This window comes from Serinus canaria, chromosome 1 (genome assembly GCF_022539315.1).
Source record: "Serinus canaria isolate serCan28SL12 chromosome 1, serCan2020, whole genome shotgun sequence".
NCBI lineage: Eukaryota > Metazoa > Chordata > Aves > Passeriformes > Fringillidae > Serinus > Serinus canaria.
The window spans coordinates 88,713,030-88,727,703 of NC_066313.1; the positions used below are offsets into that span (position 1 = coordinate 88,713,030).

Consider the following 14,674-nt stretch of genomic DNA (forward strand, 5'->3'; position numbering starts at 1 on the left):
CTTGACCCTCCAACTCCCCCATCAGGCAGAGATCATAGCCTGGCAGAAGTCAAGACACTATTAGGGTGCTAATAGGTATGGAAAGGAGAGATGAGGAGAAGGTAACTGTTCTGCCTGGCTTTTCCCCAGGAATGCCCTCCCTTTGCCTTCCCTCCAGACTATCTGTCCCCTTGTGTTTGGGAATACAGCCAGTTGCCTTTCCACATGCAGTTAATAGAGCACCAGTATCTGGCACAGCCCTTGCCCACGGGTCACCGCATGCAGGTTCCTGCTTGGCCAGGTGCACCTTTCTGCCAGCTGTAGGTGAAAGTGAAGCCCTCAAATGTGGCTTGGATTGAACCAAGCATGTTTCAAAGGCAATTTCCCTCCCAAAAAGAAGTCATACTCTGAAATGCTTAGCAGCAAAAGCCACATTCTCTATAAATGGCATCTATAATTTTTCAGCGATGTACCTTTGGAAGATGTTAGATACACAGAGAATGGGCAGACATTGCTCAGCATATGGGATCAACCTTGGTTCTGCAAACAAAATACTTGCCTGACTTACCTTCCTGTGATGGACACAATATGCTACAAAATGAGGGAGGAACAAAAGCAAAGTCATCCAGGACAATTAGACTATAAGGACCTTGCTTCCTTAGGATGGAGTTGCTTAAACCAGCAGTGAGAACCCAGAAAAGGGGGGAAAAAAAACACTGGAAAAGGAGCGCTAGCCAGCAGAGGGTCAGCTCCTGAAGGGTGGGGAAGTCAGAGGCAGCTGTAATTACTGGTGGCAGGGGTTGACAGCAAGGAGAGGAGATGTGAATTACCTCCTGGGCTTGGCAGCAGCTCAGTGCCTTCAGCAGGAGAGTGCATGCTAACACCCCATCCAAGTCCTAGGTCCTTGCTGGCCCACCCAAGGCAAGCTGGGCTGGTGCCACAGCACAGCACAAGGGCACTGGAGCTGAAAGGAGAAGGAAGCAGTTTGGGAAATGCTGCCTTGGGGCAGTTAAGTCCTGCCAGGTTCAGTTCCAGGACAGCTATCTGCAATGTAAAGCTGTTTCAGCAAGGCGAGATGACATCGGACGTGTGCAGAGCATCAGGGATGAGGAGGAATAACTGGGGTGACACTTGAGCAGCCTGGCTGCACACCCAGAATAGCCCCTTCGTGCTGAGCCCTCCTGCCTTTGAAAATCTGTCTGTGCTGCTCCACCAGCATCCAAACTGCAGCAATAGGGCTGGAAATTTGCGTGAGGCAGAGAATGGCATTAAGGCATAAATAATCTCTCTAAATTGTAAAAAAACAAAAGAAACAAAGCATAGAGTGAAGCTGCAGTCCAACTCTGCCATGTCTGATGTATGTGTAGATAAATCTCAACCAAGTATGAAATAGCTCAGGTGAAAGTGAATAGAGAGAAATGCCAACCCTTCATACATAATGCAGAAGCCAAGAGCCAGGCAACCAGCAACATCCAACTTGACATGATGTAAGTTAAACATCAGGAAATAAAGCTGCCCACTTCTTAATAGGATGATAATTTTTAACTATTAATTTATTCATGTTGAGATAATTTGGGGATTTGGAGCTGGAGGTACCTGCTCTAGAGAGAATCAAATTTTCCTTTGCAAATCTCCAAACTAGGTTTGGAGCTCTTTCTCCTGCCTTCTTCTCCTGGGAAAGGACTGTTTCTTACATTCGCAGATTATTTTCCCTTTTGTTCAACAACTGCTTTTAGAAGAGGAGAGAAAAGGCTTGGTGAGAAAAAGGCAGAGAAATGGGCTTGAATTACATAGTCTAAAGAAATTACTGGATCAGAACATTTGCTAATTGAAAACATCTGCAAACGTGTGACAAGAGGACTTGAGAATATTCCTTGAGGCAGTAAGAGGTCTGACGAAGTATGTCCTTACCAACCGTAATTTTTTATAAGGAAAAATTAAGGAATTTCTAGGATGTGAACTTGAAATCTGTCTTGATCTACTTTTTGGCATTTCTGGCTTGCTTAAACCAGCCTCTTGGCCTGGTGCATTAAGCTGGAGTGCAGGCTTATACCGGCACCTCAGGCACCACCAGGACTGCTGGAGCTGCTGCTGAGGCTCGTCCCAGGCCGCAGCAGAGGAGCCACAGCACAGCCCCTGCCGCCCTTTCCCAGCCCGAGGAGCCATTCCCGCTCAGCAGGGGAGACCCCAGCCCGGCGTGGCCGAGCCCCAGGCCTGCAGCTCCAGTGCCCCGCCCTGACAGAACTGTGTCTCCACAGACTTACCGGCGCTGGAGCTCCGAAGGCCGGGGGGGACGACGCGGCCACGACGCCCCCATGATCGCGTACGATGCCCTCATGGGCTGTGGGGGGGACTGGACGGAGCTCTGCAACCGCTCCATGTTCCACGGAGGTGAGGGTCCCTGTGCCTCCCCCCCTGCTCCCTCACCAGGGCCGGGATAGAGCCCCCCTGGCTGTCAGCCCCCCAATCTGCCATGTTGTCTGTAACATTGTCACCTCTGCTTTTAGCCTCTTAACCCTATTGTTCTGGCAGCAGCTGCCACACAAGCCATTTACAGCACTTTTCAAATGCTGTTCCATGCTTTCTCATGGCTCCACCAGAGGTACATGAGGTCTAAGTCCAGTACAGCTTTCTAAAGGGCTGACAGATCCTGACAGAACACAAGCACGTTTGGCAAAGCAACCTTTTTGCTGCATGTAATGAAACCAAGTTAGGGAGAAAAATACTACAGCGCCCAAACAAGTACTAGCCAAATAAAATCCAGCACTTGGAGGCACGCAGTTAAGGACTTCCACAGCTTTGTGAGAGGGAACTTTCTCATTAGCAGAAGCATCGTGCCGGGCTTTTGGGAGGGCCAGCATAGCTAGGGGTAGGACCAGCCCTGAATCACCCACTCCCTCCCTGTGTGGGGTGGGCCCTTTGCAGAGGTTCTGGGCCTCTCACCTGCCCCAACACCGTGGTGAGAGCTCACAGTTCCCACTGCAGACTCTGGCAGGCACAAACCCACAGGCACTGCATGCACAGAGACCCAGTGCTCCTCTGCAGAGCTGGTTGTTTTAGAGCCAGCACTGTGCTGTGCAGCAGGATGTGACACTCTCCAGTCCCGAACCTTTGTTGTATAGTAGACAGCCCTGGAACTATTATTCCCTCCGTTGTTCTTAGCAATGGCTAGCTGCCTGCAAGAGCTGCTGTGCTGGGGTAGATTTTCCCAAAACCAAGGGAGCTCCCAGCCCAGGAGTGCGCACCACAGTGGCCCCTCCATGTGCTTGCCTTGGCACCACTCTCTTGCTTTAGATTGCCTTTAGGACTGACCCAACACGCCCCCACTTCGCTCCATATGCTGGAATACATGTTGGAACGCTCCCTCCATCAGTGTGGCATGCTCCCTCCTCCAGGCAGGGCAGTTTTTGGCTGTGTGTGGAGGTGACACTAAGAGAGCACTGCAACTGTGTTTTAACCTGCAGGGGAGAGCGCGGCCACGGGCTCCATCGCGGGCTGCCTGTTTGGCCTGGTCTACGGCCTGAGCAAGGTACCCAAGGGCTTGTACCAGGACCTGGAACAAAGGGAGAGGCTCGAGTTCCTGGGCGAGAACCTTTACCGACTATCCATGGAGGAAAAGTAAAGCAGTTTCTGCCATTTTCTCTTTCTCTAAAGATTATATCAAACCCTGTAGATATCTGACTGACATTCATGGTGAAGGAAGTAGCCCAGAGTTAGTCTGAAGAGCTCTGTGTACATTGCGTGCAAGTGAAGATAGCTGAGTTATTTGACTGATTAGAATCATTAGACTGATTAGATATATGTGATATTTGTGGGTTTTTTACAGATGTAGGGATTTCTAAATATAAGGAGTGCTGCTTAAACCTCAAATGGCAAAAAAGAAATAAAACATCTTTCGACTGATTTCAGTCTAACTTGCTATAATACCACTTCTTAAACAGCTGTTTCCAGTAATTACACATTTGAAATTAATTTTCAGAACTAATGCTTTCTTGCAAAACTAATGGTAGTATCCACTCATGGGGGCATTCTCTGTATATTTGACAATCCTTTCACCACCGTGTCCCTCCTTGTTCTCAAATCTAATGTGTCTGTGACACTTGTAAACCTAATGTCTCATGGATTAGCTTTTAATGACTCACTGATCCCTGTATCAGCACTGTGGTGTAAGGTATTGTTACATTAGAAGCTTCCAGAAAAGGAAAAGCCAACACTAAAAATACCTCCAAGGAACAAGCAAAGCGTCAGTGTGTCTAAAATTTCTTATCAATGTGTCTAAAATTTCCGAATTATGTTTTTATTCTTATTCAGTCTTCAGAAGAAAACTTTCTCTAAAATATAACTGGCTGAAATATTTGTAAATAAATTAATCTTGCAATATTTTCTAAGTATCAGTCTTTATTTTTAGATTGTACAGATTATATGTTGCTGTATCAGTATCAGAATTTTTGGCTGAGGTCTTCAACCAGTTGTAATAGGTCAACAGTTAGTCTGTGATACATTTCACAAGTCTGAGCACCATGAAAACCCCAAGAAGAAAAGTTACAACTGCTTTACCTTTTTAATTTTTCCCCCCTTCATTTCATTATCTTTTGTTCTTTTTTCCTTTCCTTGCCTAGCTTCATCTCACATTTCCTCTCCAAGTTATTTTTAAACATTTTTTTCTTCTTTTTTCTTTTTTCTTTTTAATTTTTTTTTTCTTGTCCTTTTTTTCATCCTTCTTTCTTTTCCTTTCCCTTTCCCTTTTTTCACCTTTCTTTTCATTTTTCCTTTTTCTTTTATTTTCTCATTTTTCAAGAAAACCAGGAAACTACGATTGGGTTAGAAGTTGCATATCATAAACAAAGCAAACAGTAGGCTTGATGAAGGATATCCTAATGCCCCCAAAGAGCAGCACAGGCACAAATATGGAATCCTCAATGAAATAACACAGAAGTGAGCTCAAAATTTGTTCCCACATTTAACCTCTTGTTTTACTTTAGAAGTTCAGAAAGTGAGGTCAACATAATACTTTCTCATTTCCACCATGCGTGATTGCCTACGTGGTGTTGGTTTCTCCTGTCTTTCTCCAGCTGCTGAACTGTGTTTTAAAAAGATAGCTAAAAATACATGAGTACTTTCCTACGCCTTTTTCCATGTAAGCCCTTGCTGGAATCATCCCTGGGATGTTGTGTGGCAGACCCAGGAGCAGGTGATGCCTGTCAGTAGGAATAGCAGCCTGCATGACAATGTCCATATGGGAAGGTTTCCGTACTGCGCCTTACCTCTCGCTCTGTTGTTGTAGCATGTTTTCTCTTGGCAGCTTCGCAAGGTGCTTCCTTGTTTGCTTTGGAGATGTGTTAAACCAAAGGCAGCAATTGTGTCAGTAGCTTTTGGTGCCAGAGAATACCAAGACTTTCTGAAAATATTGCTGCTAGTTTAGGATGCCTCTAGCATTCCTGTAATAAATTCAGCAGTAGAGAAGAGAGAAGAACATATTCTGCATAAGGTAGGACTTTTTCTAGTACTTTGGCTTTTCTTCTTCCTTTAGAAAAAAAAATAATCACTGACAAATATTAAGGGGATTTATAATTTTTTCCACTTTACCTTCTATCCAACCTGAGCAGGACCAAGTTGTGTTTCAGAGATCAGTAGGAAAATCTCATTGAAAAATAAGGACTGATCCTCTAAAGCACCATTTCTGCAGCTGTTGGGGTGAGCAGTGCCTTGGCCATCATTTCACTGAACACACTCAAAAGGCCTGTGCATCATTTTGAGTGGGCAGAGCTGCTCCTGGTTGTTTTCCTTATCTAGGGGCAGGTCTTTTGACCAAACACCACACAGAGACAGGTAGGGATGCCCAGGGATGAGGGAGGCCATGAGATGCAGTGCTTTGCACACTCCAGCTCATGGCCATTTCCCCAGAGCCTACCAACAGTAAGGCAGACCAATCTCATTGATCTCTGACAGCTTTTGCAGGACAGTGTTTATCAATTTGTTTCTTGTTATTTGATGAGGCCTCCATAGTGCTGTTTCCTGCTGCCCATGCCACTGTCCCTGCAACAGCCAGTCCTTTGGGCTGCCAGAGTGTCTGAAACAGTGATCAGATATTTAACATGAAATTCAGGATCAGGAGACAGGGCCTTCTCTTTTCCAAGCCAGAGACACTAAACCAGAAAATCCTACAACTGTATGCTTTTAGCAAATGCCATGGGATTCCACCACGCCCTGCTACTCAGCAGCATCTGTACCCCTAACTGAATAGAAAGGCTGGAGGGCACTGGTGCAGGAGGCAGTAGGCAGGTCTGGGAGAGAGTGCCAGCTCCTGTCCCTTGGCCTTGGCACCTCAGCTCTCCTCTCTGCCTGTGACACAGGAGTATCCACTACAGAGTTTTCTCTGGGACAGGCCCGCCAGCGGGATAGGGTTGCACTGCTGCCCATTAGCATATTAGGCTGTTACCACTCTGATGCTGCCTGTGATAAGTGTCCCCAAAGAACCTATAAATAAGTAACTAAGCAGCCTGTCTTATGCATCTTAATTATTTGTAGGCCAAGAGGACAGGAAACCTTTGAAGGTGGCCTTGCCTCCTCTACAGGTCCAAGCAGTCTGTTCTCCAGACACTGAAAACCATGCAGCAGCATAAACCAGCTTCCATAACCAGCAGCACATTGAGGCACATCACAGTCATTACTGTGGAATGAGTGGAAACCAGCGTCTCCAGGGGAAGAGAGGAGTGAGGAAGATAAAGCACATGTTAGGGGTGAGGGAGATAAAACACATCCTGCATTTTGCAGGATCAGGGAGGAGCCCAGATATCTGCCTTGTCCTGTGGCATAGCTCACAGTGCTGGGAAGTGAATTCTGCTGGCATGGGGTTCCCTCGAGCATGGGGACTACCTGTCTGGATACTCCCAATGGGATTAGAATTGACTGTAGTTGATATAGAGATGACTATATTTAATTGATAGTTAACATAGTTTAGGAGCAGCAGGATGCAACTTGGGAAAAGACTGTAAGGAAAAATTAGGGATGATGACTTAGCCTTTTGAGAATGGTGGTCATGCTCCCAAACATGAGAAGTCTCTTACTGAGGCCTCCTTCTTTGAGGGGAAACCATGGTGTTTCCCAAACACTAGGTTAAAGCAGCACCTCATCACCACCTCCATTTTTTCTGGTGGTCTCAGAATTCAGTGTCATTGTACCACTGCCCTGGCACAGAATGCATTTCAGATTTATGTGGTCACGATGGTCATTTGCAGGTGACGTCTTCTTGGAAGAAGTGCAGATGCCCTAAATAGGTGCCATAGCTGTTTGTTCATTTTCTGCTGCTGGCTGGTGAATATGGACCACTCAACCCATGCAACATGTCTTGGTACTTAAGGCAATGCAGTATTCCCACAAATGCTACATTTCAGATGGCATCCTATAATAACACTCTAACATGGAAAAGGAAATCCCTGAATAGAGCTGAATATTTTAACAAAGTTGTTTGAATTTAATAGCTCATATGTGATTAATTACAGTGAATATTCCTAGCAGAGAGGGTCTGATCTCCTTTCCTTCACAATCAATAGTAGTTTGGCTATCCTGAAAACAAGACTAGTCTGTTTTTTGCTGTGGCCATTTATAGCAATCAAAGCAGTCGAGAACGGAGGGGCAAGCAGGGCATCTGGTTCCCCTGCTGTTCTGAGAGATGAGATGACCCTGAAGCACATTGGTTGATGGCCCCACGTGTTTTTCTGAATATACCAGACATTGGTTAGGGAGGAGAGGGATGGTAAGCTTGCAGTTAAAATATCAGCAGACTTGCAACAGAGGGAGTGAACTTGGATATTTTTAGCCATTTATACTCTGAATTTTGGTTCCTTCTTAATTCTGAAAATTCCCACAGTTGGGACAAATGGGCTTCTTGGTGTAACACAGAAGCTTTGCCTCTTTGGCTGTGGTCAATTTGGTAAGGGAAAGGGTGGATGATACCACCTGTGCTATGCTGAAATGTGCTTATTCCCTATCAAAACCGACGAGGTATTGTTTGCCACATTAGACATGGGCCAATTGTCAGGCTTTTTTCTTTTATTGGCCTTTAAAAATACCTACAAAGTCATTATAAATAGACCTTCTTCCATTCAAGATGGCAAATGCAGCTGAGGGATGTAATTTTCAATATGTGCACTTGAAATGCAGCCAAATGGAATCCAAATATCACAACCCAACTGGACAAGGACCAGCCCTTCACTTTGCAAACAGCCTCCATAATATTGCAGTGGGGGGCCGGGTCCAGTTTCCTTCAGAGGCCATGGTGTGCCAGTTGCTGGGGCACAGCTGGGCCTTCCCCAACTTTCCAAGCTTGACACTCCCTAAAGGATGATCCTCTTTGCAGCCTTTCTTCATTTTCTACATGTGGACTTAATTTAAAGAAATTTTTATTCCACTTCTGGTCATAAAAATTAATCCCCTGTGGGTATGCAGGCTGCATTCTGTGCACAAAGCTATTTCACTTCATGGTGAAGTAACCTTCCCGATTTTCATGGTGTCAGAAAGCTGACACCTCTTGATTTTTCCCTCCTAGACCTATCTATTGTTATTGACTTCAAGCTCCAGCTTTTGTGCTGAGTTCAGTATTTTATTTAGTAACTGATCCACACCAATTAAAGTATTGCCTAAATCCCCAGCTGTCCAAGGGCCTGATTCTTCAAACAAGCAAAGGTCCAACATACCTTCCTTCTTCCTCCAGATTAAAAGAGGTTGTAGTGAAGGGACATTTCCAGGGTTGTTGTTGTGGTGATAGCCTTAACAAAGAAGATTTAAGAGCATAGTCCTGATGTGGGATTTGAATGCTATCAAAAAGCAAATAACAGCAACCCTGTTGTGGTTTTTTTAAATTTTGGGGAGGTATGTACTGACTTCTCAGATATACCAGTAGTAGAAATCATCAGTGGTGCATTTGGGCCCCTCAGCCTTGATATTTTATTTAAATGGTTATAAACCAGAGACAGAACCATGGTTTCATGCTAACTGCAATCTCATCGTATTTGTCTTTACCTACACTTTACCTAGCAGGAAAGGAACATACCTTCAGCGTTACCCTCACTTTAGGACATGGTAATTCTAAATGAAGGACTAGTGGCACAGAGGAGATGCAGTGAGCCCGACTAGCATTGCTTGCTTTCCTAAGTGCTTCTACTGCCCACAAAACACAGAAGAAAGAGCTGACAGTGCTGTGTGGGACGATGTGAAGTCCTGACATTCCTGCTACACCATGCCTCATGAAGCTTGTTGAGCACTTTGCATGCTTTTTAACAGGCCACTAACATCTGTTGAGAAGTTCTACTTTTAAGTGGGTTTTTTTCCATTTCATGCGTAGCAGCATGCCATTAAAGCAAAGTAAGAAGGTAGCGACAATGCTGACAACTTGAAAAGATATTTATGTTTTCTCTTGCACAGCACCAAAAGCGCACAGTTCTGTGGAGATAATAAGATGCTTATAGACCCTCTGGTGCTGAAGAAGAAGCTCAACAGGATGGCAACAGAGCAAGGAGCCTTTGCTGTTCTCAGCAGCCTGCTGCAATATATCACCGAGCTTGCAGCCGGCGATCCGCAGATCAGCAACAAGAGGACAAAATGGGCAGAAGGTAAAGAAAACCAGGTGAGCTCTAACCAACCATGTCAAGATCCAGTCAGGGTTCAGTATCCAACCAGATTTCAGCTCTTGCGGTCCAGGTTTCTAAACAACAATCGCGAGCCGTACACCAAGAAGAGAAGAGAAGTTGGCAAACTGGTCATTAAAGAGAAGATGTGGCTGAGCAGGGCTGGTAACAAGCTGGACAGAAGTAGAGACAGGAAGGGAGATGGAAAAGCAGTGGATGAGGATGCAGACACAGCACCCAGCGAGAGGGCAAGGTGTGTGACTGGGAAAAACACAGTGAAGAACATCCTGAAGAAATTTTTAGCTGCTGAAGAAAAAGAAGCCAAGGAGAATTCTCCCAGCTGGAAAAAGAAGGGAGCAAACAGCAGTTTGCCAAAAATAGTCAACAAGAATTCAGTCTTGTCCAAACTGAAGGAGAAGTTTGAACAAAGCACTCTCTGCTCAGCTGCAGAGGTGAAAGCATCACTCTTGCGCAAAGGTGAGAGAAAGACTAAAAACTTCCCCAGCAGAAAAGCTATTCATAAGCCTGAGGTCAGAGTGCTGCGCATGGCAGCAATGACAGCCACAGGTATAAAGAGTCCAGAGTCCCAAAATTTAGTGTGCTCCATGGTTCCAGTGCCCAGATTCAGCATGGCTACCAAAATTAACCATCCTTGGAGCTGGTCGAAAAATAATGCCACAATGCAGCCTTTCGGTCATGGCACACTGCTGAAGGAAAAGGAGGGATCCAACAGAGACCACAGAGAGAACAAAACCCTGGGAAATGCAGCACAGGTCAGGGAGGACAAAGAAGAGTTACTGGTGGCACCAGAGGCCATGTCAGATGCAAAGAACTGTGCTGAGGATAAAATAGATTCCACAAAACAGGGACCCAACTTTCATCCTATTCTGAATAACTCTTCAACTACTCATAAAAACAAAGCTCTTGAAGACTGCATCCTCCCCTTACCTGAATGTGGTCTAGATTGTGACAGGACTGACATACCAGCTGGGCCTGACACATCAGTACTATTGGGAATTACCAACACTCTGCAACGTGTGAAGGAAGACAGCCCACCTTCTGACTCACCTGACTCTAGTGCAGCTGAAGGATCCCATGAACAAAGTCCTCAGGACACTAAACCAGGAGAGATTTCTGAAATATCTCTATATGTATATTGTTCAGATGAAGATGACACAGAGCTCACAGAGCCAGAAAAAGATGCTTTCTTTACAGGCCAAAAATGTGTTCCAGAGCAGAAGGCACTGGAAAACATACTGCCATTTTATTCTCCAAAATTTTCAGCATCTTGTGAAGTTGAGCCTTCAATGAATGATCGACAGGTAATGGTCCTAATGCCAGCTTCTGGCACAAAGCCACCAGCACTGGAAGCACTGGATTTAAGAGGCAAATGTTCTAAGGAAGCCAAAAAAGAAGGAACATTTCACAGTGAAGACAAAATGTCTTCTACTTCCAGCAAAAATGACAGTGATATCCCAAATATAGAGGAGGAGGAATATAAGACACCTAACAGCCAAATGCAAAATGAATTAAAAACCATGCAGCCTCAGCCTCCTCAAATGAGTTTTAGCTCACAAAATAACGTTATTGTTTCCAGTGGGGACGTGCAAGTTCCAGACACAAATCAGAACAAACCTACACTCTCCTCAAATGAGAGCCTGGAGCCAACGCCTGGTGCTGCAGCAGAAGAGGACACCTCTTCTTTGGAAAAGACACAAAGCCCTTTGCCAGGTGACCTTGTGAAGCACAGTTCCTTTATTTCAGAAGAAGATTTTGGGAAGGACAAATTATCTTCATCAAATGAAGGGATGAATCATGCAAACAATCAAGCCCTGCAAAGGAGTTCCTTAACTGACCTGGAGACCTGCTACAAGCCATCTGAATCTGTCATTGAGCATGAAGAGGACACTGCAGATGAGATGCCCTGGCCTGACTCTGAGGCATGGCAGTTACCCTTGTCAACCCCTTTACCAATATTGATGAGTGGGATTGCAGGACAAGGTATCCATCACACTCTTAGAAATCCTCCTGCACTTCCACCTCTTGATCTGGTGGGACAGGGAGCCGGTGCTGTGGAACATGAGCATGACAGCCATGGCTGTGAGAAGCATCCACACCCCCCTTCAGATGAAATGACAAATGGTGGGAATGACACAATGCAGGAGAAGAAAACCGTGTGTGGTTTTAAGAACCAAGCATTCTTCCCAGATGATGCAACAGAAGATGAAAACTCTACAGACAAAGAGACAAATACATGTCAGAGACATGAGAACTGTCTTTCACATTCAACCACAAAGCCAGGAAAACATGAAAATAAAACCACAGTAGCAGGAAATCCCCTATTACCCTTGGAGAAGAGCCAAACACCAATATTAGATGATACCAAAAAGCAAGGATGTGGTATGCTAGAAGAGAACCCGATTCCTTCATCAACAGAATTGGTCTCAGACCAAAAGAAGGATGCAAAAAGTAAAAATAAAATATCTGAACATGCAAGGGATAAGCTCTTCTCCTCAGATGATGACATGAAGCATGACATTGAGAGCATGGAGACAGAGGAGAAAGAAGAGAGAAATGTCTTGCATGAATTTGAGCAGGAAAAAGTATTCACACCAAATGATACTATGGACCATGATAATAACTCTCCAAAAGAGAATGATGCTCATAGTCTTCAAACATCCCGGTTACTTTCATTAGAGCATGATACCGAGATTCAAGGAGTGAAAAATACTGGAGAGAGTTTGGAGAATCTAGCATCTCCAGAAGGTTTTATGAAACACAAACAGGATGTGACAGGAGATGAAAACATCTATTACAATAATAGGAAAAAAAACCTAGACCCATCAGATGAGCCAATGAAACATACAAATGACAGTGAAGGGCTACAAAATGTCAAGTCAGACTTCAGCAATTATTCAATGCCCCCAAGACATTCAACAAGTCAGGACAATAAGATGGCTGATGAGGACAATACCTCTCTAGAGACACAGAAACAGATGTCACCAGGTGACCTTGTAAAGCCTGAAACTAAGCCAGACAAAAAAGAGACTAAACATATCTCTGAGAAGTTCCAGTCACCTTCTTCAGACAAAGTGCCAAATTGTCAAGACAGAAGCTTTGCAGGAGAGAGGAAGCAAAAGACACCAGCAGCAGAAGACACTGGATCACCTGAAACAGAGGCAGTAAAAGAGGATATTGAGCAGCAATTTTCTGGGAAACACCAGCTACCTCCACCAAGAAAATCAGAAATGCACGAGGAAAATAATCCAGGAAACAAACAGCAAATGAGATTTGAAGATTTTCTGACACCTGATACAAATATTGCAAAAGAGAAAGATGAACTTCCAAGTTCCAGGAAGTGTCCATCAGTACCACCAAAAACATTGGTTAATCCTCAAGAAAAAATTACTGCAGAACAAAAGCAAAAAACATCAGAATCTTCAGATTTTAGGAAGCCTGGTACTAGTTCTGTAAAAGAAAAGGATGAAGATCCAAATTCTGAGAAGCTGCCTTCTTCAAATGAAGTGCTGAAGCCTCAAGAAAAAAGTGCTTCAGGAGAGAGGAAGCAAAAGACACCAGCAGGAGAGGACAGCAGGTCACCTGAAGAAAAGGCTGTAAAAAAGAAAGAGAAAGAAAAATACCAAGCTTCTGGGAACCATCCGTTACCTCCTTCAAGTAAACTATTGAAACCTGAGAAAAATATTCCAGGAGGAGGAAAACCAGAGACTGAATCCGAAAGTTTTACAAAGCCTGATGCAAATGCTGTAAAAGATAAAAGCAAAGATCCAGCTTCTGGGATGTGGCAGTCCCCACACTCAAATTTGCCTGTGAAGTCTCAAGAAAATAATGCCACAGTCAAAAAGGAGTGTTTGCCACCACCACATGATGAAAAACCAGTGTATAAAACTGGTAGTCCAGAAAAGAAGAGTGAACCTGAGAGAAGAGAGAAATATCAGCTAGGCTCTTCAGCTCAGTCAGAGAGGCACAGCAATGTTGGCTCAGGAGAGGAGGGCCCTGTGGGTGATTTCAGAAGCTATCAAGCTCCATCGCTAAGCAATGGCATAAACTGTAAAAGCAGTGCTGTCCCAAAAGAGACCAGTTTGTCTGATACAGAGAAATCCCCCAAATCATTCTCATCATCACATGTTGCATCAAAAGATGAGGTAAATCCTGCTGGAAACAGGGGAAAGCAGCCTGGATTTAAGAAATACAAAGCACTCTCGTCAAAGACTTTGGTGAGGCATGAGAAAGATGCTGCTGAAAGGGAGGGGAGTGGGCAGGCAGCTGGCAAAACAAGTGAGAAAAAGGCAGAACTGGAGGACTGCTCTAAAGCAACGCCATTCTCAAAATACACAGTGGAAAGCTACAGTGAAGGATCCTTAGATTCAGCTTTCAAACCGTTGATCATTAGAGTAACTGACACATTTAAACATCACAGCTAAAAACTACAGCTACAGCTTAGGCAAGAACTTACAACAGATCATGCTACCGATTCACTTGATCTTTCTTTTCTCCTTTTTTCTCCAGGGCATTATATTATCATTTTTTAATCACAAGGACATTGATGTGCATCTATCAGAGCTAGGGTTTTTTTCTTTCTTAAACATTAGCCTGAAGACATGAATTAAATTAATCACTGCAAGTGAATTAGCTAATCACTGAATTAATCATCAGTTTATAAATTAAATATGAGAAGGGCTTTGAGATCAGCGTGAATTCAGCCCTGCTTCAAGTTCTCCTTGCTAACTAATGGGCTTTGTTTGTAACAAAGACAACTGTTCAGACTGAACTCTATTTGTATTTACTTGTTCTAATGAAACTCTGCTAGTACTTCTTCCAGGAATAGTGGTAGGCAGTGTAGCTTTAATTATGTCAAAAAGCACTTGTTCTAAGCTCTGCCTTTTCACAGATTAGCAGGAACTGTTGATCTATTGCTGCACTGAGTGACACTGTTAGCAGATGTAGTGAGGGAGGGAGGGGAATGCTTCATTTATCTGCAGAAAAATCCTCAAAGGACATTGATGCTACAAGGGGATTTACTGCAAATGCAAATGGTCAGCCTCATTAAT

The 14,674-nt window shown here is 44.4% G+C and overlaps 1 protein-coding gene across 3 annotated transcripts in view; it reads left to right on the forward strand.

The window, feature by feature from the left end:
* Positions 1 to 14,446, forward strand: part of ADPRHL1 (ADP-ribosylhydrolase like 1) — a 31,042-nt gene extending 16,596 nt beyond the window's left edge. For 2 of the 3 annotated variants that reach the window (XM_050979893.1, XM_050979897.1), the window contains 3 exons: positions 2,238 to 2,370; positions 3,444 to 3,597; positions 9,403 to 14,446. In XM_050979893.1, the coding sequence (XP_050835850.1) occupies positions 2,238 to 2,370; positions 3,444 to 3,597; positions 9,403 to 14,047 (4,932 nt within the window). In that variant the 3' untranslated portion in view covers positions 14,048 to 14,446. Of the gene's footprint in view, positions 1 to 2,237; positions 2,371 to 3,443; positions 4,362 to 9,402 lie in introns of those variants that run through there. The other variant, XM_050979905.1, reaches the window with a different exon arrangement.
* Positions 14,447 to 14,674: the final 228 nt, after the last annotated feature.